The 23,538-nt window shown below is 34.8% G+C and overlaps 1 protein-coding gene across 1 annotated transcript in view; it reads right to left on the minus strand.

The window, feature by feature from the left end:
- Positions 1 to 23,538, minus strand: part of LOC135845344 (uncharacterized) — a 426,634-nt gene that overhangs the window by 196,335 nt on the left and 206,761 nt on the right. Inside the window, exon 2 of the mRNA XM_065363834.1 lies at positions 4,875 to 5,249. Within this exon, the coding sequence (XP_065219906.1) occupies positions 4,875 to 5,249 (375 nt within the window). The remainder of the gene's footprint in view (positions 1 to 4,874; positions 5,250 to 23,538) is intronic.

The raw sequence follows: 23,538 nt of genomic DNA on the forward strand, positions 1-23,538 counted from the left end.
CACCAGATTCGGACTTGGCGACCTCAAATTAGTCGAAAAAACGACATTTTACTCGATTTTTTTGGAAATCAAAAAAATCCAAAAAATGCAAAGGGGTTAATTCATAAATTTTTTTGGGCAAAAAAACTTTTGGTCGTCAATCGAGCTGAAAATTTTGGCCAAGGGGTTTTTAGGGACAGCGAATTCATTTCCAGCATCAGATTTTCAGCAACGCACACTGTTCTCTCAGGAATGGCAAAATTTTTGGATTCAAAAATGAGGTAGAAAAAAGTTGTCAAATTTTGTATGTATTTTTAGTTACTTTTTTGACTAATTTGTGGTCGCTGAAGCCAAAACTGACGTTCGTTTTGTGATCGGACTCGTTTTTTGCGAAATAGTCGCAGTTTCTCATTGAAGCAATATCCCACGACACAAGGGAGAGCTTGAAAATGGAGGGGGAGAAGCATCGATAAGATTTAGTGGTAGGGAAAATCACAAAATTTTCTTAATTCAGAGACCAAAATGAAGGAATCTTCAGAAATAATGCCCATTTCAAAAGCTGTAGGAGTGTAGGTAGAAAAATTCAAAAATTTTAGTCATTGATATTTTTTATGCAAAAAACGAGATTTTTAGGTAATTTTTAGGAAGAGGAAATTACTTTTCCAATTTTTTTTTGCAAAATTTTTTTCACATGAAAAGTGCGTTTTTTGGATTACTATTTTTTTTTTAAATTTCATGCTTAGTATTTAGGGGGTTTCGCCCTCGGAACTCGCATGGGGTTTGGGCCGCGAAGCGGCCAGGGGGCTAGTTATCTCATAATTCCATTCAATTCGATGTTGATGCATCGACGAATATCCTCTATCGATATTTTCAACGCTACAGCTTGAAACAACTCGCAGCTCCAAAAAGGGGGGAAAATATTGACCAAATTCCATTTGTCATTGTAATTTTTAGGTAAAAATATATCACGGTTTTTCAGTAGGTAGGTATAGCCTATTTTTTATACCATAAATTACGTCGCCTTAGTAGCCGTATCCCAATCCAGTGAGCTGTGCGAGTCGGGAAAAAAAGGCACAAACCCGTGTCCATAGGCTGAACCCCTTCCACCCTGCCGTCATCCATTTTCGAACCATATACATTTTCGAGGTCGTTTAAAATATTCATATCAAAAGTCGGGCGCAAGAAAAAAAATTACGTATGATTTCGCTCGTTCATAAATTTCGGCCGTCGTAGCACAGCACAACTCGCAAATAACGTAATCTGAAACGGCATTATCCTAAATTTAGTCGCCGCCTTGTAACTATACGACCATACTCCTGCAATAACTCGTATATGCATGCACGCGAGTCGCCACGGCATGCTGGCCGAGTAGAGATAAATCGCCGGCTCCAAATTCGTTGTTCCGGGACGAAAGTGCGCCTGCTTTTTGCCCTTTTTCTTTTTTTTTCCTCATCCAGTTTCGTATTTATTTGATCCTTGTCACGTAGTTCGCTTAAGAGTAGCCTGTAACCCCTTTTCACTCACCGCCAATGTCACGTCCGGCTTTTATGTAACTTAAATTCGAACTTTCCTATTTTTTTGTTTCGTTTTATGACTTTTCTTGCATTAAAAGCTTTTCTTTTTCCGTTTCCCCGTCCCCGTTTCGTATCTCCATCTCTTTTTCATTCGTCACTCTCTAGGTGTACCTCAGTCTTTACCTCTCTTTTGTGCTCGCGTTGACTGTGGACTGTGGAGTGTGGATCTATGTGTGTTCGACGTTCGCGTGTATTTGAAAGAGAATGTCGCATCGTTGTATGTACTATTGTATGAGTATTCGCGACTGACTATAACTTGGTCCACGTATAACAATGTGTACTCTCGCCAGAGATGTGATAAAATTATTAACTAGGATATTTGACCTCTTTTTTTACCCTCTATCTTTTTTATTTTTTTTTTGTTTTACTTTTTTTTCGTCATTTTTCATTATTACTTCGAACGTTTATTACACTCTACGCCATTATAACCCGTTTTGTCCAAAGTGTAGCACATTTTACCAACACACGCCTATAATGAGTGTAAAAGTTTCCAGCTTACGAAGTCACGTCAACGACAATTGCGCTGGATGCATTTTTATGTGAATGTAGGCAGACATACCTACAGATCTGCAGGATGAAAAAAATGTCACTGGATTTGAACTGCAGCTTGAGTTAAGCTTGAGTAATGAGAGGCTGCCTTTTTGAGAATAGGATTGCAAAGAAATCAGAAAAACCAAAATGTCTGAATGTGTTGCTTATTTTTGCACTCTGATGAAATTCAGTTCATACAAATTTGAATTGACTAAAAAAGTTTTTCGAAAAATTTCCTCTAAGTTTGCTGAAAATATAACTCAAAGTGAGAAGATACCTACTCAAATTTTGAAATATTGAATTTCATTACAGCCTTTTTAGAAGAATTTTTGAAGAAAATGAAATCCCAAAAATCGAAGAGGTACACTTTGAGGACTCAATAATTTCCCATAATCAGAATACTGGGGATATTTACAAACAAATAAAATTGATAATATTCTTATTTTCAGGCTCGGTGTATTCTATTCTCTTAACATCATTAGTCCTAAGCATCCTCTGACAAAAATTTTAGGAGCCAAAATGCATCACTTAAAATCAGAGAGTCGAAACCCCCTAAAGACACTTCTACAGCAAGGGATGCTGGGGGTGGGGTGGGGAGTGACACACGATTTTTCAAGGTCAGAAAAACACGAAAAAATCAGTTTTTTTCTCTCCAAATCGCTCTAGGAGGCTGGTTTTTGGATACATTATACAAGTTTTGATTTCCTATCGAATGGTTTCAAGTTTGTATTTTTTGGTATTTTTCACTTCTCTTTACCCCATCCCAAAAATTTGGACATCTTCGAATAACTTATTTACTCAAGGTCATCCCCACTCAAACTTCTCAATTCGCACGCCAAACAAGTCTAAATACCAAATTTGCGCGAATTTTGTTGAAATCTCTAGAGCTGAGATCAATTTATGTTTCGGCAAAAAAAACTTTAAAAAAATTCAAATACCTCGATGACAATTTTTTTTGAGTTATTTTGTGCCCAAAATTGAGTTGGGATTTTTGAAATTTTCATAAAGTGATAAGCAATCTATCAAAATGTGTTCAGATTTTAGTAGAAAATCAAAAAATTTGGTTTCAAGTTTTTTCGAGCACCATTGAAAAAATTTGAGCCTTTTTAAAAAGTTTTGATCCCAAAATTGGGTTATGATTTTCGAGATTTTGAAAAATGTTCTCATACAATCGATCAAATGAGTTAAGATTATTTGAGAAATTCAAACTTTTCAGCGAAAATGCTTTTTGAGCAATTTTGATAAATATTTACACCTTAAATTTTGGTAGTTTTTTAATATTTTGAAAAAATCGTCACACAAGCTATAAAAATTTGCTTATTTTGGTAAAAAATCAAAAATTTCATTTAAAACACGTGTTTAAAAATAATTGTTGGCTTTTTTGAAGAATTCTGAACTTAAAATTGGCTTATGATTTTAGGGATCTTGAAAAATCTGCCATTGAACCTATCAAAATGGGCTGTAATTTCGGAAGAGAATCAAAAACTTCCATCTTCGGTTTCATTTTGAGCACTTTTGAAAGATTTTGAGCTCAAAATTGAGTAAATTTTCCGGTTGTTAAGTAATTTTGAAAAATCAACGTTTCTATCCTGAAAGTTCTGAAACCTCTCCCTCCCTCCTCCACCCAAAAAAAGGTATCAAATAGAAATTTTAGATGTTCTCGAAAAAGTTTAATCGGTTTTAACAAGCCACATCTTTTTTTTTGGAAATTCCAAAAATCATGACCGAATTTTGGACTAACAAATTCTTACAAAAATACCTCATCAATCGTCAAAAAAAATGTGTAGAAATTTATGGTTTTTCCGCAAAATATTAACGCATTTTAACAGTTGACATATCATTTTTTTTAGAAAATCCCGAAATTCTTGACCAAAGGGACTCAATATTTTTCAAAAGAGCTCAAAAATCATTTCTTACCCAAAAATTTGAATTTCTCGAAAATTTTAAAGCCATTTTAATACGCTACGTCGCGTATGCATGAAACATTTTCAGAAATTTTGAAAATCATGATTCATGACCAATTTTCTGGTCAAAATACTTCATTTTTTGGAGGGAAGGGAGGGGAGTGTTTGTAATTTTATTGCTCAAATAAGTTTGCATGGAAATTTTTCTTTTTTTTGCGAAATTTTGACGCATTTTGAAAGGTGGGCATGACACTTTTTCAAAAATCTTGAAAATTGTCTCAATTTTGGTCTTAAAATTCTTTGAAGATGCTCAGAAAATATACCCATCAAAATAGGAATGTGAATTTTTTCCGAAATCGTAGTCCATTTTCATGGTTCGCACGAGAACTTTTTCAAAATCTCGAAAGTATAATGACCCAATTTCAAGCTGAAAATCGTTCAAAAGTACTCAAAAAAAAGTTTCGATAGGAATTTTTGATGTGTACCGAAATTTCAGGCCACTTCGATGACTGTAACATTTTTTCAAAATCTCAAAAACCCTGACCCAATTTTGAGCCACATTATCATTTTAATAATGCTTAATATAATTTTTTGATTTTTCCACAAATTTTCAACGCATTTTGATTGGTCACAATTACACATTTTCAAAAATCTCAAAAATCATGACCCAATTCTCGAAATCGTTCTTCTTTGAATCGATTGCGACCACTTCAGAGATGATCTGGTTCCTTTAGCAACATCGAAGTTGATTATAATAACAATTTTTGAACCAAACTCCATCAAACACTCCGGATCCTCTATTCTTCAATTCAATTACCAATTCAGTACTTTTGCCACATTACCACAAGTCTCTAGTAAGAAAAATGATGCAAAATATGGTACTCACCGAACACGACCATTTTCTTGATACTGAAGTCTTCGTCCACGTTCGTCGAAACGGTACATTTATATTCGCCAGATAATTCCACCGTTGGATTATAAATATACAAGGCTCTATGCGCGGTCGCATTATTATCAGTGGCCCTGTAATCCAGCCACAGTCTTCCTTTCAGTACCCCTAATCCTTGCGGCTTCTGGTTATAAATCCACTGATACACTGGATTCGGACTCTTGTTAAAAAACCACTTAACAACTAACCCCGAATCGGATGTTTGTTCTTCAGGTCTTAGCGAATACAAACAGTCTAATATCGTCGCCGAACCTGTACCGTTTTTTATATAAGGTGGCACTTTTAATTCTGTGATTGATACACTGTACGTTCCTGTAACACAAAGCAGAAAAAAGAATTTCTCATTTAGTAAGATACTATTTTTCCTCTTCGATAACTTGGAGGAGTTTACTATATCTACTTATGATGAAATTCTGGGGAATAGCATCTCGAGGCAGTAGCATTAATTATTTAACCGCGACGACATTTTCTGTAGGTGGAACAATGTTGATTTTACGCTGATTAAATTGTAAAAGCTTAAAAATATGGAAATTACTATGGCTTGGTGCAAAAACGCGTATACGATGTTAATCCTGCCCCCCTACTTCGCCTCGAGCCCAGCTAAGAAAATATGCCAAGCGATGAGATAGAGGATAAGGTGATGAGAGAGGCGCGGCGGCCGTGTAGTAAAACTTGGCGTGGAATGTAATTTCGTTCAAATTTTTCGCCTCAGATGAGCACATTTTAAATAAAATACGTACACGCAACCGACATATTACGTACGAGTAAACATTCGTAGTATAAGTTGTCGCGAACATAAAAGCTTCGGTGCTTTTTTCGCTTCTTCTTCTTCTACTACTACTACGTAAAATGGTGAATTTTCATTAACATTCCGCGCTCATTTCAACATATACGATGACGACGCCACGCCACGTTTTACAATAATTTTAATCCGCTCGTTTTACTAACTTATAATTACTAAATTACAATATCTCGTCGTTTAATTAGACCAGCCAACGTAGCGAAAGAATATTTCACCCCGAGGTTCTCGACGTTTTGCTTTTTCAATCGTGCAATGTGACAAGATGCCCGTGTGCTGCAGATACCATCGCCGCGCCGTCAAAACGTGTATAAATAGAGGTAGAGAAAGCGAGAGAGCTTTTGTCTAGCTTACACGTCGTAATATACTAATTTCCCCCTTATATTTAATATAAACGGATTCATTCATCTTTCAAAGTAGCTGTTACACCTTTCAGCCACGCACAGGCCTATACACGTCTTCCGTCTGTGTGTGTCTTTGGCAAATTAGTCTTTAATATCGTGTCGATTCATATCTCTACCTACCCTTCAAAATAAACCATTCTACGTTTATGGCAAAAACTTTCTCCGCTTCGAAATCAATTTATATACTTAATCTTATTTACGATAAATTAGCTTTGTACTATTTTCCTTTCTCCCTATTGTTTTTCATTGCGTCGTACATATTGGCAGAAGTGTTTTAGTGTTCATTAAGGAGAGGAGAGGGTTTGACAAACCTGCGGCTTGAAATTTAACGAAGGTTGAATTTTTGAAAAGAGCAAATGAGAAGCCCTTGAAAAATGAGAAATTAATCGTTCGGTGTTTATTCTTCAATTAAGGACGAATTTTTTCAAATTTGAATTCCATTCCGTTGAAAAATTTCAAGCAATGTGATTGCCACAGAAGGGTTTACATCAAACCAACAATTAAATCCTAAATCACCGCCAAAAAATTTTACATTTAACGACAAATTATGCACATCAAAGAAATGAAATAATGTACCAAATAAAAAATACAAATTACACATACAAAAATTGATAAATAGCACGTCAAAAAAAATTATTTTAGGTAAGTAATTCTGAAAAGAAAGATTTTTTGACAATTTTTGAAAATTTTGACCAAAAAACAATTTTTAGCAATTTTTGGAAGAGATCAATTTTTTTGGAAAGCAGAACTTTTTTCGAATTGGTTCATCTTTAAGAAAGAGTGTCACAGAAACTGATGAAGAAAAATCTGAGACCTCAGGTGATTATTTTGAGAAAACTTCCAACTCAAATAACAATCAACCTCCACCTAATATCTATCGTTGTTATCAATAACCAATCGCGACAAAGCAAAATTAACCAGTATTCCAGAAATCAAATTTTGTATTAGAAACCTGAAAACAAAAAAATCACCAGGAATTTGACGGCGTCAACTTCAAAGTGTTGAAAAATCTGCCTAACAGTTGTATTGAAAATATTTGCACGGCGTTTAATGCCTGTTTAAAAATTGGATATTTTCTTTCTACATGGAAGCAAGCAGTCATTATTGCAATTCCTAAAAAAAGGCAAAACGTTGACGTCACCAGATTGATGCTGTCCAATCAGTCTACTGAACACATTCTCAAAAACTCTTGGAAAAAATAATTCTGAAATGACTTCAAGATCAACTTGAAAACCAGAATACAATTCCTCTCTTCCAATTTGGCTTCAGAAAACAAACTTCAAGAGTACATCCATTAAGTACATCGTATCTCAGAGTTCGTCCAAAATGGCTTCAAAAACAAAGAGTATACTGTAGCAGCCTTTTTGATTATCCAAAAAGCATTTGATTTAATCTGGCACGCTGGTCTAATACACAAAATTGCTAAAATACTTCCAATGGCTCTAAACAAAATCATCACATCTTTCCTTCACAACTGTTCATTCATCATCATCAGAATCAACTAATCACATTCAACAGTGAGAAAAATATTGCAAGGTGTACCCATTGACTTTTCAGATATGGACTGCTAGTGGTCCATAAGCCAATGGTATTGAACATAGTTCATTGGTTGGTCGAGGTTTGGCTTCAGCACATGCCCAAATCTGAAACATGTTTATAGGTTTGATATCATACCTGATGACATTAATATGTACCTCTGTGGAACCATAAACACTGAAGTGTAACGTCATAACAGAGCTGGCGCATGCACAGATTGCAAACCTCGACTTATTATGTTCAATACAATAGCTGTACATTAGGTTTATGGGCCACTAGCAGTCTATATCTAAAAAGTCAATGGGTATAATTATGTCAAGGAGCTGTACTTAATCCAACATTATTCTCATTTTACTGCATTGATATTTTTGATGATATTCTTACTCGCATACAAGATCCCCATTGGGAGAAAATCTGCCCATACGCTGAAAAAGACACCAAAACCAGCTGGTTTATTGACATATTCTGAATACGCGCAAGAAAAAGTGCTGCTCAGAAGGCGGATTGGTACACCAAAAAAAAAACTGCTAAAAAATATGCTATGAGAACATTTTGTAGCGTATTTTTCTCGCGTAGGCCTCAGCGCTTTCAAATTACGTGGCATGTTTCTTCGTGTTGGAAGAAACCAACTACAAAATATGCCACTAACCTGTTTTTTGGTGTATTCTTTCGCATATTTGCTAAATAACACGTGTAAATGCGGTATTTTACGCAAATGTTTTAGCATAGTACAGAAAAATTTGCTTTCATTCCATCAGCTTCCCCAGTGGTTAGGTAAGTAGAGAAGTTGCTCTCCAACTCTGAGACTTGGGTTCGATCCCTGGCAGTGCCCAAAAATTTTTCATGAATATTGGACAGTGGCAGAATTTATTGCGTAAAAAATTATGTATGCAGATTAATGAGCAGAAAAGCAGTGGTGGAAAGTGTTGTGATTCCTGCCGCATTTTAATTGTGAAACAGAAATCATTATTTTTCTTGATCCCAAAACTGAAAAAATCCTGGAACTGATATAATTCTGAACCCGAAACAATCCCGGAACCAAAATCATGTCTTTTTACTTACTTAATTTAAATCTGAAATTTGTATTCAATAGATAATTTTTTTTTTCAACTATGTAATGTTCAACGTGATATAATGGCAGCAATGCTGCCGCACATATCTCAAATGAAGAATTTTATTCATTTATTTATTTATGTATTTATTTATTTATTTATTTATTTAGTTTAAAGTCACTATCAACAACATTAAGGTCATTAAGTGACATAATAACTTAAAGTAATGACACACTAAAGTAAATGGTATGCATTGATTCAGTTTCAGGATTCCAATTTTTAATGTGTTAAGGAGGTTATCACTTTTAGTGCTTTGCATAATGACGAAATAAAGATCACTTTTACTATAAAAACACTATATTTATTACGAGAACTGCGACGGCCGTTTCGGTATGACACGTACCATCTTCAAGGCATGAGAACAGACTGATAAATTATTACATAATATTCGTAGAGATCTTAAAATTACGCGTGGTGCTTAGGATTTAGGGAGGGGGGGTAGGTACATTCGTTTGTGTAAGTGGAAAGTAGAAATGAACAAAAAAACTTATTCTAAGCAGTTCAGGTTAATTTCAAATATTTTTTTCAAAATGTTGAATGACGAGTGTCAAAATGACAGTTCAAAATTTTGGACGCCTAATATAGACCACCAAAAGAATAATTTCAAAATAAACATATTTTTACATTTCAAAACATCATATTTATTAGTAGAAATGAACAAAAAAAAGTATTTCAAGCATTCCCCTTTTCAGCGGCTGTAAAAAATGAGTAAAAAATTCAATATCACAAGTGGTCCATATTAGCGCACCCCATAAAAAAAAACTTTGCACCAAAAATTTCTGTGCATACCCTCATTTTTAGCAAAAACTGATCACTCCAGCAGAAACTACATCCTTTTTTGATATTATAAACATCAATGACATTTAGAAAATTACACCACATATATATTTTAATAAAAGTTGAAAAACACACTAAAAAAAATTTTCAGTGTCTCAAAATAGTTTTTTGTAAATTTCTCAGCGAGTTTTGACTTTACAGTTATAATTTTTGTCTCATTCGTTTTTTTGATGAAAAATATATCAGAATACATTTTTTCCTGACAGATTGCGCTAATTACCAACGAGAACGGGCGCTGGTCCATATTGCGGACTGGTCCATAATTGGTGCCCTTACCCTTATTGCCATTCATTCAGATTATAACAAAAGTTACTCGACAAATTGAGCAAAATATGCATTTAAAACGTTAAACTAATTACACCATCATATTCTTCACGTCAAAACCTCCCACTTTTTAGACCCTTGCAGGGTCCATTAGTTAATTTGGGCTTAACATTAGTTGAAATGAAAATCCTGAAACTGAAACCGATTCATCCCAGAACCGAAACAATTCATAACCAAAATGAAAATTTAGTAGAACGAATCCCAAAACAAATCCAATCTCAAAATGAATAAGTTTCAATCCCCAAACCGAAATCCAATCCTGAAACCGATGGCTCCCCATTTGTAAAATTTATAAATTATGTTTATTTTAACAATTTTTTTTATGCACCTAGGTGGGTATTACAAAATAAGTTATTTTCCTGGAAAAAATTTTTTATGGTGGGAATCATTTATTTTTCCTGGCAATAATTTTTTGGCAGTCAAAGTTATATTTGGATGTGGATCACATTTCTTTAGTCGTTAACAATAATTGTCATTGAAATAAGTACCATACTCTATTTTGTCGTTCAATAGTCCTATCATTTGAATCACTTTTTCTTTCAGGCCAATGTATGCTTCATTTTAGACTTGGGTATTTATTTTAACTGATTACCTAGTCCATTGGGTATCAATCTTCATTATATTCATTTAGATTGGTATATTTGAGTGCATTTTTTTGGGCTGTAAAAAAGTTAGTCAACTGACACTTTTTGCCGGATGGGCTTCAAACTACATTGCTAAATTTATAATTTTTTATTCGCAGGCCTTTAGCAAACTATAACCTAACAAATACATATATCCAATTATAGGTATGTACCTAAGCACTATTAGGTACTCGTATCTTGTATTTACCTATCAGATTCATTAGACAAAATTCATTATTAAGAATAGATTGCTAATTGATCATAAATATCATAATACTCAAAACAATCCCTTCACCGTTGGAATAATTTCCTCACAGATCCTCAAACTTTTGCTTGATAAAATAAAATGAAATAAATACCTACGCGATAATTACGAAACCCTTTGCAATTCCTGTACGGACTAACCGGATTACATATTCGAATTTTCATTAGGTAAGGTACTACCTATCGAAATGCCCATTTCATTTTATAACTCTATATTCATATCGGAACTCTCACCCTATACGCTCCTTTATTCCTATTATTCATCGCACGTACTTTATTGACTTTACAAAGACACAAACTCAAAGCTGTGCGAACCCAAACGCGAACCCACTACAAATCCGTGCTTTTCAATCAACACCTTTCGCCATTTAATAACAAACTTTCCAACAGCAAAAAATCCTCACACATACGCCACGTTGCATAAAAACTCCACCTCTCCTCTCTTCCATCTTGGAGTAAGTTTTCTTTAAGCCAGCCATCGCTCGTGATTGCAGTTCGGTCGCATTCAAAGATCGCGCACGTGCGAGAAAACCACAATTTATGCAGCACTGCTTCAAAAACCCATCGTAAAATTATACACAACAAAGAGACCGTCTGCTGACACAATGATATCGGCAAAGCTGCCGTATTCTGTTATATTTACCAAATGAAACAACGAATTAAATAATAACGAATGCTGTGTAGTACCAGAGAGGTAGCTCAGCTATCCTATCCTTATGGTAGTACGTTGATATCTCTTTTTACTCGGCTACATTACAATCTGAGGGAACGAAGGCGGAATATAACGTCGAAATTGGCGCCCAACTTTTCAAAAAAACTCGCGAGTCCACAAATATGTACTATACTACGTCGTGTTGGTGGAAAAAATCTCATCTCTGTTTGAATTCGCCTGCTGTAGTAATTTTCAACTCGAGTTTTCTATTTTTCAGATTCTTTATACTACAGCGATTTTCGCTCTCTCTTTCTGCCTCGTTCACATACCGATGTGAGTTGTGTAGAACGTTTGTTGTATGACAAGTTCAAAGTCGAGCAGGAGTAGTGTAAACATAAAAGGAAGCCTTTTGCTTTCGGTTATTATTTACATTTTCAAACACTACATTTCTTTGTCTTTTTATATTCCTTCTATGCGAATATGTTGGAATAACTGGAATTGAAATTTCGCCAAGTGCTTTCGTCTAGCATTTTTTCACACGTTGTTGTGCTGGATTAATTTATGGACGCGATCGATAAAAACAAGTTTCAAATTTATTACCTACATTTTCCACGTATCTTTTTTTTTTCATTCTCTTGGCGAAAATTGAGCCAGGTTTTGTGAGTTTCCTATTTTGTGTTTCTTATTTTTTTTAGGTATGTATCTTTTGTTTTATGGCTGAAATGGGAACGGAAATCATCGAGATGTTTGCGGAAATTCTGCGATAAAAATTGGCAATACTTGTGAGAATATTTCATTGGAATATTTCTTCACCTGATTTATACGTGTATGCAGAATATTCGAGTTCCACTGCATTGTATTCTATTTGAAGATTAGCTAAAAAGTTGGTTACCTACGAAAAAAAAATTCCAGATTTTCACCAAATTCAGTGAAAACCTTCATTTTGAGTTGAAAATCACTCAGAAAAAATCCAAAAACTTGTCGCCAACCATTTTTGAAAAAATCATTGTATTTTTACCCTAATTCATCAGATATTTTGAATCGAATGTTCGTGGTTTCAAATTGCTCTAAAGCTTCCTGCAGATTTTCATTTTTTTTTTTTCATAAATATTTTGTTTAAAAAAATCTCGAGTTTGAAATGGGACTAAAAAATGTTGAAATCATGGGCCTGAAAATATGATTAAATAAAAATCCAAAGGAGGGATAGGTGAACCAAGGTTGGGGGAACTCTACACATTAGCAGTGTGACCATATTCCACCCATAAGAGTAAGATTACAATCGACGCAGAATTTAACGAACCGATACAATTTGCAAAATTTAAACAACTCGAGGAGAAATTTACGAGCATTTTATTCAACTCGGTATACAAAATTCTAAATATCTGGAAAGCTAATAAAAATTCATAAACATAGCCTATAAGCCACAGAAGAATAAATTTATAAGGTAATAATAACCCGGGGCATTATTTAGGCAGCTGTAATGAAAAAAAAATTCGTGTCATTGTGAGATAAAAAAAAATTCCCAAAACTAGCCGCGCTGCTTTTACGCGAACCCGAATGTAGGAAAATTTTAAAACCTTGTAAAACAAGAGAGGATCGGCTTTCGAATACCGCATTACAAATTCAATTATCGCAAAAACATCTCTGAAAAAAAACTACCGCAAACCTGAAGTGAAAAAAACCTCCGACGACAACAAAACGTGGAAGAAAAGGCACCAGAAACGACAACACGGTGGAAAGGAGCAGAATCGGGGGAAGTGAAAACCGCCTTCGTAGTATAAGAAATATCGCATAATAGGAAAGTGGAAAATATTTGTCATTTTAAAACATCCGGGTTAATTTGGTTTCCATTCTAGCGCGTAATACGCGTAGCAAGCCGAGGTGAGGGAACGAGGCAGAAAACGGATACAGAATCTTCATTCCATTAGAAAATTTCGGGGTCGTTTGCGCGACTACGAAGCCACAATCACACGACGAAAATATACTGGAGGCTTAACGCGAGCACTATCTGTTTCTCTCTTTCATTATTCGTAGCTGGTACCGAAAAACGATAGTAGACTTTAAGCCATACATGTGTGTTTTTTTGATCGTCATCGTTTGACTGTAAAAAAAAAAATACTTAAAAAGTGAGCGAGCTGCTACCTACGTAAAGTGGCGGATTTTTTATGAGAAAATTTTATAACCTATTGGTATGGTTGGAATACCAGCAGCAAAGTAAGTTAATGAATGCTCGATGGTGAGTATAGCGAAAAACATCGTCGATGATTACACTCCGAAAGAAATGCTGTCAATATTTGGAATTGAAAAAGGACTCGAGAAAACTGCCCATTTGAATTCCATAAGAATTCAGTTTTACTCTAGAACAAATGTTGAAAATGTCGAAGAATTTTGGCCAAATTCAGGCGAGACCTTCATTTTGAGTTGAAATTCACTCAGAAAAATTTTCAATTCCGGAGGTACCCCTGGAGAGGATACATGGGTCATCAAAGAGGGGGGATTTTCTAAGAAACCGTGTTTTTTTTACTCTTGCCACTACCTTGCCTGTTTTGGGAAAAAATTATTCAGTTCCAAAAAATAGTATTTGTGATTCTGTGTCGACCGAGGGACTTCTTATCAAAATCCAAAACCACTTTTAGGGTTCTATTGAGGGGGTTAAAATAATTTTGTATTTTGAAAATTTTTTCTTCTCAAACGTTTCGCATTAATTATGTCAAAACCTCGAAAGGTCACCCCCCAGCGGCGATAGAATGTACGATATGCATGGAACAGAGAGACAAGGGGATGACATTGCTAATTCATTTGCAGAGTTCTTCCCGTCTGTTTGTGTAAGAGATGACCAAACTAATAACAACAACACAGTGAATATTTCAACCCTCTCATTCCACAATATCCATTGAGCAGGTTAGTGAAAAAGAGGTCAAGTTTGCTATCTCAAAGCTTAAATCTAAGCACAGTGCGCACACTAGGGCCGGATAACGTACCCTCTCTTATCGTCGTCTTAGTACGCAAAGTGGCCAACTCCATTTTTGTAAATTGTTCAGGAAATGCAAAAAACAGTGTTATCAACTATTGATGGGTGTTACATAGTTAAGGGTATTTATTAAATTGACAAAAAAATTCTGCTAAAAAATTTTCTCACTTGACACATTTTAAGCCACTTTGAGTGGAGTTAGATATTTTTCCCAACTTCAATCGCGGATACTACACCAATGAATTCACCTGAGGTAATTTTCAATGTCGGAAGGTGTTCATAACTCATTTTCATGTAACGTAAAAATGGAACAGTTTCGCGTAGCTAAATGCACAGTGCGTTATCCTTTGGTGGAGTTAGATAATTTTCCCGACTTTAACCACAGATACTAGACGAATGGGCCTGCACAAGCGTGTTTTTAAGGTTTCAACTTATGAATTAAGTGAAGAAAAATCAGATGACAGTGATGACACTCATAACTCATTTTGGTCAAAACTTGGAGTTAGCCACTTTCCATATTAAGACGACGTTATGTAAATGCCCGTTCAACAATGACCATGCTAATTTTGATGTAAATGTCGATCCATCCACATCTGTCACTTTTGGATCACACATGTCGATATGAATTTCAGCCCTATTTTGACCCAATTGTCGGTGTAATTGTCGACCAATGTTGATCGACATTTATGTTGACAATTGGTCCGACATTTGCATCGACATGGTCGTCAATCTCCTGCTACAAAAAATTGAAAAAATTAATTTCAAAAATTGAGATTTTTTCCAAAAATGATTTTCTTAGAGGTGGCCATTGCTCGTGCTGATAGCAGCATCAACGCATAGGTTTCCTTTGAGAGGTACAGACGAAGAGTCTGCACAAAATAAGAAGTTGAATATACTCCTTATATTATTGGAAAGGTGCAATACTTTATCTAAGAGTACTGAACTAATACATTTTCATGTCAACAATATGTCAATGTTAATGTTGATGTGAAATTAGACATCAACAAATACATCCACAATATTGTCATTTTCAAAATTTGAGAAATCTTTGAAAATTTGGTCAAGGTTGGTGTTGACATATTTGTGACCCATCAACTTTCACATTGACATATCATCGACAACTCCAAACGTTGAAAAAATGAATAATTTTGTAAGTAGATGCTATCAAAAATTTGTTTTTCTCTTCAAACAAGATGATATTCTAAAATGTTTACTGAACTTTTGAACACTAAAACAAAAATTTTAATTCTGAAAAATTAGTTGACATAGTTGTGGATGTAAATTTTGAGCATCAAATTTTACATCAACATGTTGAGATCACATGTCAAGGTGTCAGAAATAATGAGAAGATTTCAAAAAGTTTCACTAATGTGGCTCATTTACAGGCAGAAAATTCCTACTGAATAACTAATTTATCACTTTTCTGTCATTATGTTGGAGAAAAACATGGTTGATGCAAATGTCGACGTTGACAATTGTTGTGCAGGCAAGGGTGTGGGTGAATTTTTGAATAAACCCCTTACCTTTATATTTAATCTGATAATTTACAAAAATAAATTTCCAACTGGATGGAAATGCTTGAAAGTAATTCCTGTTCCAAAAAAAGGCACACTAGAAATAGTAACTAACTACAGGCCAATATCATTAATTCCAATCCCTGCAAAACTATTTGAAATGATAGTATTTGGTAGACTATATCCTAAATTAATTAGAAATCTCATTTCCTCAAACCAGCATGGCATTGTTGAGGGTAGGTCAGTCAACACAAATCTTATCAACTTTGTTGAGTTTTGTCTGAACTCCCTTGATGGTGGTGGTCAAGTGGATGCAATATATACCAATTTTAAAAAACATTTTGACTGTGTTAACCATAGAATTTTAATACAAAAACTAGGTAAACTTGGTTTCTCTCACAATTTGTGTAGTTTGTTCTGGTCTATCTGAGTGGGAGAGTGCAATATGTGTCTTATAAAAAAAAATCCAGGATATATCCTTGTCCACCTGGTGTCCCTCAGGGTTCAAACTTGGGTCCCTTATTCTTTCTATTGTTTGTAAATGACCTCCCATCTGTGCTGAAAAATTCAGAGAGCCTGCTCTTCGCTGACGATGCAAAGATATACATACAAAAGAAAATGCTAACTATAAATGATAGCCAAGAACTTCAGACAGATTTAGATAAGTTCGTGAAATGGAGCATCAAAAACAAACTTCCCCTGAACGTTTCTAAATATGCAACATTTACATTTACTTAGGGGAAAAAAATTTATATGATGCGCATACACAGTCAATGGGGAAGAACTTTCTCGCTTAACAACAGTTAGGGACCTGGGAGTAAATCTTGATGTGGGGCTCAAATTCAGGTATCATATCAATACTGTGTTAGTCAAGGTGAGAAGGATGGCGTACTTTGTGGTCAGAAATTCTGCGCACTTCACGAGGATAAGCACATTTAAAGTTTTTTGTTTCTTGTACATTAGATCAATCCTTGAGTTTGGAATACTAGTCTGGTTTCCTCATACCAAAAAATTTATACAAGAACTTGAAAAAATTCAAAACAGATTTCTAAAATACCTATATTTGAAGACTTTCGAATATTATCCTCATGACTTGACACAAAAAAACTTTTAGACGGATTTGAAATCGACTTGTTAGAAAAAAGAAGAGAAATAATTGCACTGATGTTCCTATATGATGTTATCTATTGTAACATAAATGACAGCAACCTTTTGGGAAAAATTAATTTCTGGGCCCCAAAAATCCATTCTAAACAAAAAAAAAATATTCTCCTTCAGCGATTACTATACATCTAGGATGAAGAGGTCTCCTATGAATAATGTCATGAGCATCTCACATGCTTTTCTCTGTTGATGTGCAGATGCTGATATTTCTAGTATGGTTAGGTCGGCCTTCAGGCGTGTGGTGAGGGGGGCTTGAGGGTAGGGGCATAGGTACATTGGGAGTTACTTGTGAGCCACCTTGATATTTATTTTTTTCAGGTTGGTTTCATTTTTCTTTTTTTCTATTTGTTTTTGTTTTATGTTAATCACCATCTATTAATCTTTACTTATCTTTTGTTTTTAGTATCTTTTTGTTTTGTTTCTAGTTATTTCTCACTACACTTACTTATTTTTTGTATTTTTAAAGTTTGTATTTTTTTCTTCTTCCTTTTCAGTTTATAAAACGATATTTAGTTTTTTTCTCTCTTAATTATAATCAGTCTCTCCGATAATTGGCTTCTGGCTGTTGGAAAGACCTAAATTGTACAAATAAAATAATTTTTTTTTTAAATAAATAATTTCTCCAACTGGAGAAATATTTTAGAGCCCAGTGGTGCCAATTTTTCGGTCATTATTGCCAATTTCAAAAAATCGAGAAAAATATCCTCACAGTAAGACTTGACAAATTTTTTCGATTTTTTAAAAATTGGCAATCGAACATTGAGAACGTGAAACACCTCTCATTTCACTCATCTTGCTTCTAAAATTTGGAATCGTTCACGCGAAATTCCTTCAAATTCAATACCCATACAACATTCCACCCTGAGACTCCGCTATTTATTCAATTCAACGAACGAAATGAAATTTGAAATAAAAAAAAAGTCCTTCTAAACCCCTTTTACAACCCACCATCGCGTTTCAACAGACCTTGAAGCTGCGATAAAGCCGCTCCCGCACTAGAGGGATTGAATCTCCATATTCTTAGGAAGTTTATTTGCGACATCGGATCCTCCAACACGCTTTTCTACAAAAAGACCAAGAAGAGCACCGGCACAAGTTCTTCATTAACTTCATTATCGAGGCGTATCCGCCGAAATGCTGATGCAAGGTCTTTTTGTGATCATCTTTCTCTTTCACGGTTTCCCTATATACCATGCTGCTTACCCGCATCATGAGGGTGAAACACAGTCGAGCAATTAATCATCGTATTATGATTCCCAAACCTAATTTATCCTGTTAACCTTTCTCGTTATAGCGGCGAAAATTTAAATTCGTAAGGGTGTTGTTTTCCAAAAGAAACTTTCGTCAAGACGAAATTTACCAAAATTTGGCTCTGAAAATTGTATAAATTCCTTTATAGGTATTTTATACTAGTATAAGCTCACGAATTACGAGAAGGGTGCATGCTGGGGGTAAAAGCGAAACGACGTTGAAGAAATTACCTACCAAAGGAGAAGGTCGTTTACCTTAATTACCAACAACGTAGGACGGTATCGATGGATGGGAATTGGGAATTTTATTGAAATCGTCTTCCCACCAGGTTTATGTAAAAATTTTCGAGGAAATTTGAAAAATTCGCGTAGAATGTAAGAACATTGCGGAGATAAAATTTTATAAGAAATTTCGAAAGTTTCGATGAAATTTTTTTTTCAGCCAAGATACAGACAGTAGAGTGTCAGATAAATTATGCAGAAGCTGTTTTTGGCTTGTTTATCTGTTTCAAGTTCTCTTTATCATTCTTTCTTCGTCTTGGTAAAAATACTAAATCATACTCGTAAGAACGTAAGGAAAAATCGTAACTTATTAAGTCTTTGAAAGTTGTATTGAAAAATGGTATTACAAATTAATTCTGGAGAATGATGTCAAATATTTGTCGAGATTATTGAAATTGATGTACTCGTATAATGGAGAAGTTTTCCGAGTATTCGAGTATCTACCTAAATTCTCATAATATGGAATGAAATTTGTGTTTCAAATGAATTTTTTCGTGGTAATTTTGAATGTTTTTTTTTTTTGTAATAGGTAGAGAGATAATTCCAAATTATGTTTTCTCGCAATTAATTTGAATGAGTTTTTTAGTGACGATTCCAAATGAATTTTCTGTGGTAATTTCAATTATTGATTTTTTTAATTGTAGCAATTTTCAATGAATTTTTATATAAAAATTTTTGATGGTGATTTAGAATTTGATCAATTAGTGAAGAATTAATTTGGTCCGATCTAGTGAAGTGTTTTTGCGTGGTGATTCCAAATGAATTCTGCTTGTGAAATTTTAAATGAATGCTTTTGTGACAACTTTAATTTATTGTGGCACTTTTGGATGAATTTTTCTATGACAATTTCAAAGGATTGTTTCATGGTTAATCACGATGAAGTTTTTGAAGTAAAAATGTGCACTTGTAGAATTATTCAAAAATGACCTCGTGACCTATCGAAATGGGCTAAAATGACGCGAGAGTTACAATTAATATTTCAACGAAAATGCAATTTGATCGTTTCTGTGAACAATTTTGAGTCCAAAAATGGGTCATGTGTAAACTTTTCAAAAAGTGTCATATGTGACCGTTCGAAATGGGTTATGCGAGAATTGAAATGTTTTGATGAAAATGTATTTCGAGCATTTTGAAATAATTTTGAGCCTCAAAACCAGGTCATATTTTTTGGATTTTTGAAAACCGTGCCATTTGACTCATGAAAATGGATTAAATATTCGAGAAGAAAATCAAAAATTTTGATCAATCTTTTTGGCCAGTTTTGAAGAATTTTGAGCTCTAAAAAGGGGACCATAATTACCTAATTCAAAGCTTCGATTGAGTGCATTGGAATCAAACATGGAGTTCTCAATTTTTTTGGCAGATTAAAATAGGATGCCAGCAATCGACAGATAACTACTGGTCAAATTAATGTTGGCCTCCAATTCAACCTAGGTACTGAAAAAAATGAAGAATTCCATGCTTGATTCAAAAGTGCTTAATTGTTAAAAACTGCTCAATAAAAATTTTGATGTAGAAATTCATGATTTTCTGCTGAAATTTTGACCCATTTTAATAGGTAAAATGACACCTTTTTAGGAAATCTCAAAAATCATGACGCGATTTTAGAGCTCAAAATTCATCAATGCTATTCAAAAAACCTTTGATAGAAATTTCAGATTTTCATCTAAAACTTCAACCCATTTCAAAAGGTTTCATGCCATTCTTTTTTTCAACAATTTTGATCAATTCTGAGCTCAAATCATTTCAAAATTGATAACAATTTTTGATTTTTTTGCTGGAATGTTAGCTCATTTTTATTGGCTGCCATGAAATCTTATTCAGGGGTTCTAAAAATCATTATCCTATTTTGAAGCTCAAAATTCCTCAAAACTGCTCACAATATTTTTTAATAGAAGTTTTTGGATTTTTTCTACAATTTTAACTTGTTTTGATAGATCAAATCAGATCTTTTTCAAAAATCCTAAAAATCATAATACGATTTTGGAGCTTAAAATTCTACGAAAATACTTGAAATGCATTTTCGTCAAAATTTATGTCAATTTCTCGCCAAATTTTAACCCATTTTGATTGGTGGTATCAAATTTTTTTCAAACGTCTTCCTCCCGAAAATCATTCTCTCCATGATTTGAAAGCTCAAAACTCTTCAAACTGCTCAAAAAAAATTTGATGGGAATTTTTGATTTTATGTTGAAATTTTAACATGTTTCGATGTATCAAATGATTCCTTTTTCGGAAATCTCAAAAATCTTGAGACATGATTTTGGCTTAAAATTCTTCAAAAATGCTTGAGGTAGGTAATGATAATTCAATATTAAAAATTCGAAAAATAAATCGATTCACTAGTTCGTTCACTTGTCCAGTTCAAGCACTTGTCAAAATTTATTCACTCGTCGACCTGCAAATTAAACGCTTGATTTAATGTTTTACATTTCTGCTGCGGCTGAAAAAAGCACACACATTGTACTTTTGACCTGCGTTTTCATCCTTTAATAAAATACCAATCTGTATCTACTTAAATCACGTATCCTGTTTAAAATATTCCGAACACGTTTGCGTCGACTTTTTGCAAACTCGCCGGTTTGCTGGCTAAGTAAGTATACCGGGGGCCTCGGTACGATGCTGGTGTCGTGGAAGAATGGTGGATGAGGGAGGGGGAGAGGGGGGTAGGTAAGCGTGAAAAAACGCCCTTTATACATTCGTATCCGGTACACAGCTCGAGTCGGTCTGATTGGTAGAAAGGGCGTATGGTGGAAAGTCGAGGAGGTATTGGCAAAGTGGCGAACTTCATTAGGTTTTTAATTAAAAAACTTGTCTGGAGACGTTAAATTTATAAACAGGTTCTAAACATCTTTGGATTTTTGAACTTTTGCCTTTGCCTGGCACGTGGACCAGGCGACGTGGCGGCAACGTAATGTTAAAAGTTCGATTTAAAACTCGTAGCTAAATTGATTGGTTCGTTGGTTGGTGTAGTACATAAGAGAACAATTTTCACTGTTTCTTATGTACGTTTTGTACGGACTCGCTGGTGCTATATTCTTTATATACAGTACACGGCTGTGCGAGCCGACTCATTACTTTTTTTTCTCCTGCTGTTTTCCAGCGTAAAACTCGAGTTTTCATTGCTGTTTGTTTTTGTGTTGCTTAACGCGGCGTCACGAAAACTGCCTTACTAATTAAATTCGTCGGCTTTTTGTTCATTTGCGAGTTTCTTTTTTCGTACAACATGTACCTACCTACCTACCTATACAACTACCTCAGTTCTGCTACCTTTACGAGCATATAGACTACAGACAACGTATAGAGCTTGCTTTTTTTCCTTTCTCTCAGGCGCGCCGACTTTAATCTATAATTGAAATTTTACAAATCGTCGACGAACTATGTACTACCTCTACACATGTAAAAACAATACGAAAAAACCCTGCTCCCTTAACGTACGAGTATAACTAACGCGCACAAAGAAACGAAGAAAAACAGCTGAAAAAAGCTAGGCTACCACACCGGCGTTGTGTAATTACAACCGTTCGAGCTTTTAAATTCGTTTTCGATGTTTTTCTTTTAATACACGGAAACTTTGGCCGTTTTACACGTTCCATTTTTTATTCGCGCCAGTAAAGCTCGCGCGTATCGTATACATATACTTTTTGCCATTCGTGTTCCGTGTACTATACCATGGTTTATCTTTACAACATTTTCGTTGACCATGTTCTGGTTTATACGCTGGCTGCCGGCCAACAAGACTACCGATCGTTTTAGCCTTTCGTTTGCCTGCTTTAATTACCCGGTAAATATATCGTTGTCTTCATCACAGCCGTACTATTTTGCGGTATGTTGTACGTATACGTTTACGTATATATGTTTATGTACGGCTTTACTCGAACGTTGATTTAATCGATAGGGTATGTGGCAAAAAAAAGTCTCGTATGAGAAAAAACCATTCTCCGGGGGTTTTCTTTTGATCGGTTTTAAGGGAATTTTCCGGCGAGAAAAATCAGCTACTGCAGAGACCCTTCTACGTATATAATGTAAACTTGAAACAAAAGTGAAATTAGATCTCCTGATGTGCTCTAATTTTTATGCTCGTAAGTTTCCTTCCATAGGAAGTTAGAAACAATTATGGTAATTTCTATTGTAAAACCCTCCAAGTGAGGAAGGAGGTGGTAACTAGCTCAACTTTCAAAATTGATATTATTCAAAAATTTGAAAAAATTGCATTGAAGACTTCATTTGAAGGTAATTCGACGACCATTTATATTTTGGCCACATTGAAAGTCAGGCAAATATCAAGAATTTACTTGTATTGTAGGTATAATTTATTCGGAGTTCCAAAACCGAACTAATTTTTTTCAACCTGTAATTTTGTAAGAATTGTCAATAACACTAGGCAACAATTTTTGACTTTTTTCGTGTGTTCGGGTTGAAAATGGGCTTAATCGATAGTTTAGACCCTAAAACAAAAAACAGAGTGGAATTTTTCAATTTGAATTGTTTTTGTGGTCAGGAGAGATGATCAAAGTTTCAAAAATGGCCGTTTTTGCCCTATTTCACGAGTTTCTGGCGACACCAGTATTGTTTTTCGAAAAAAACCAAGGTCATATTCGGATTCTACGCACTTTTTTAAGTAAACATCTTTCCCGGATTTTCGATTTTCGAAGTTTCAAGCGCATACGGACGATTTTTGTTTGTAACATATTTTAAAACTCGGAGCGCGCGACGCTGGCGTTACTCCACGATGTAATCGTGGCGCGGAACCGTGTTCGCGCGGGCGAGGTTCTCGTGCAGTAAAAATTTCGTGTTACAAACGAAAATCTTCCGTAATGAGCTTGAAAAATCCCACTCTGTTTTTTGTTTTAGGGTCTAAACTATTGA

The sequence above is a fragment of the Planococcus citri genome, chromosome 4 (genome assembly GCF_950023065.1).
Source record: "Planococcus citri chromosome 4, ihPlaCitr1.1, whole genome shotgun sequence".
In the NCBI taxonomy this organism is placed as follows: Eukaryota; Metazoa; Arthropoda; class Insecta; order Hemiptera; family Pseudococcidae; genus Planococcus; species Planococcus citri.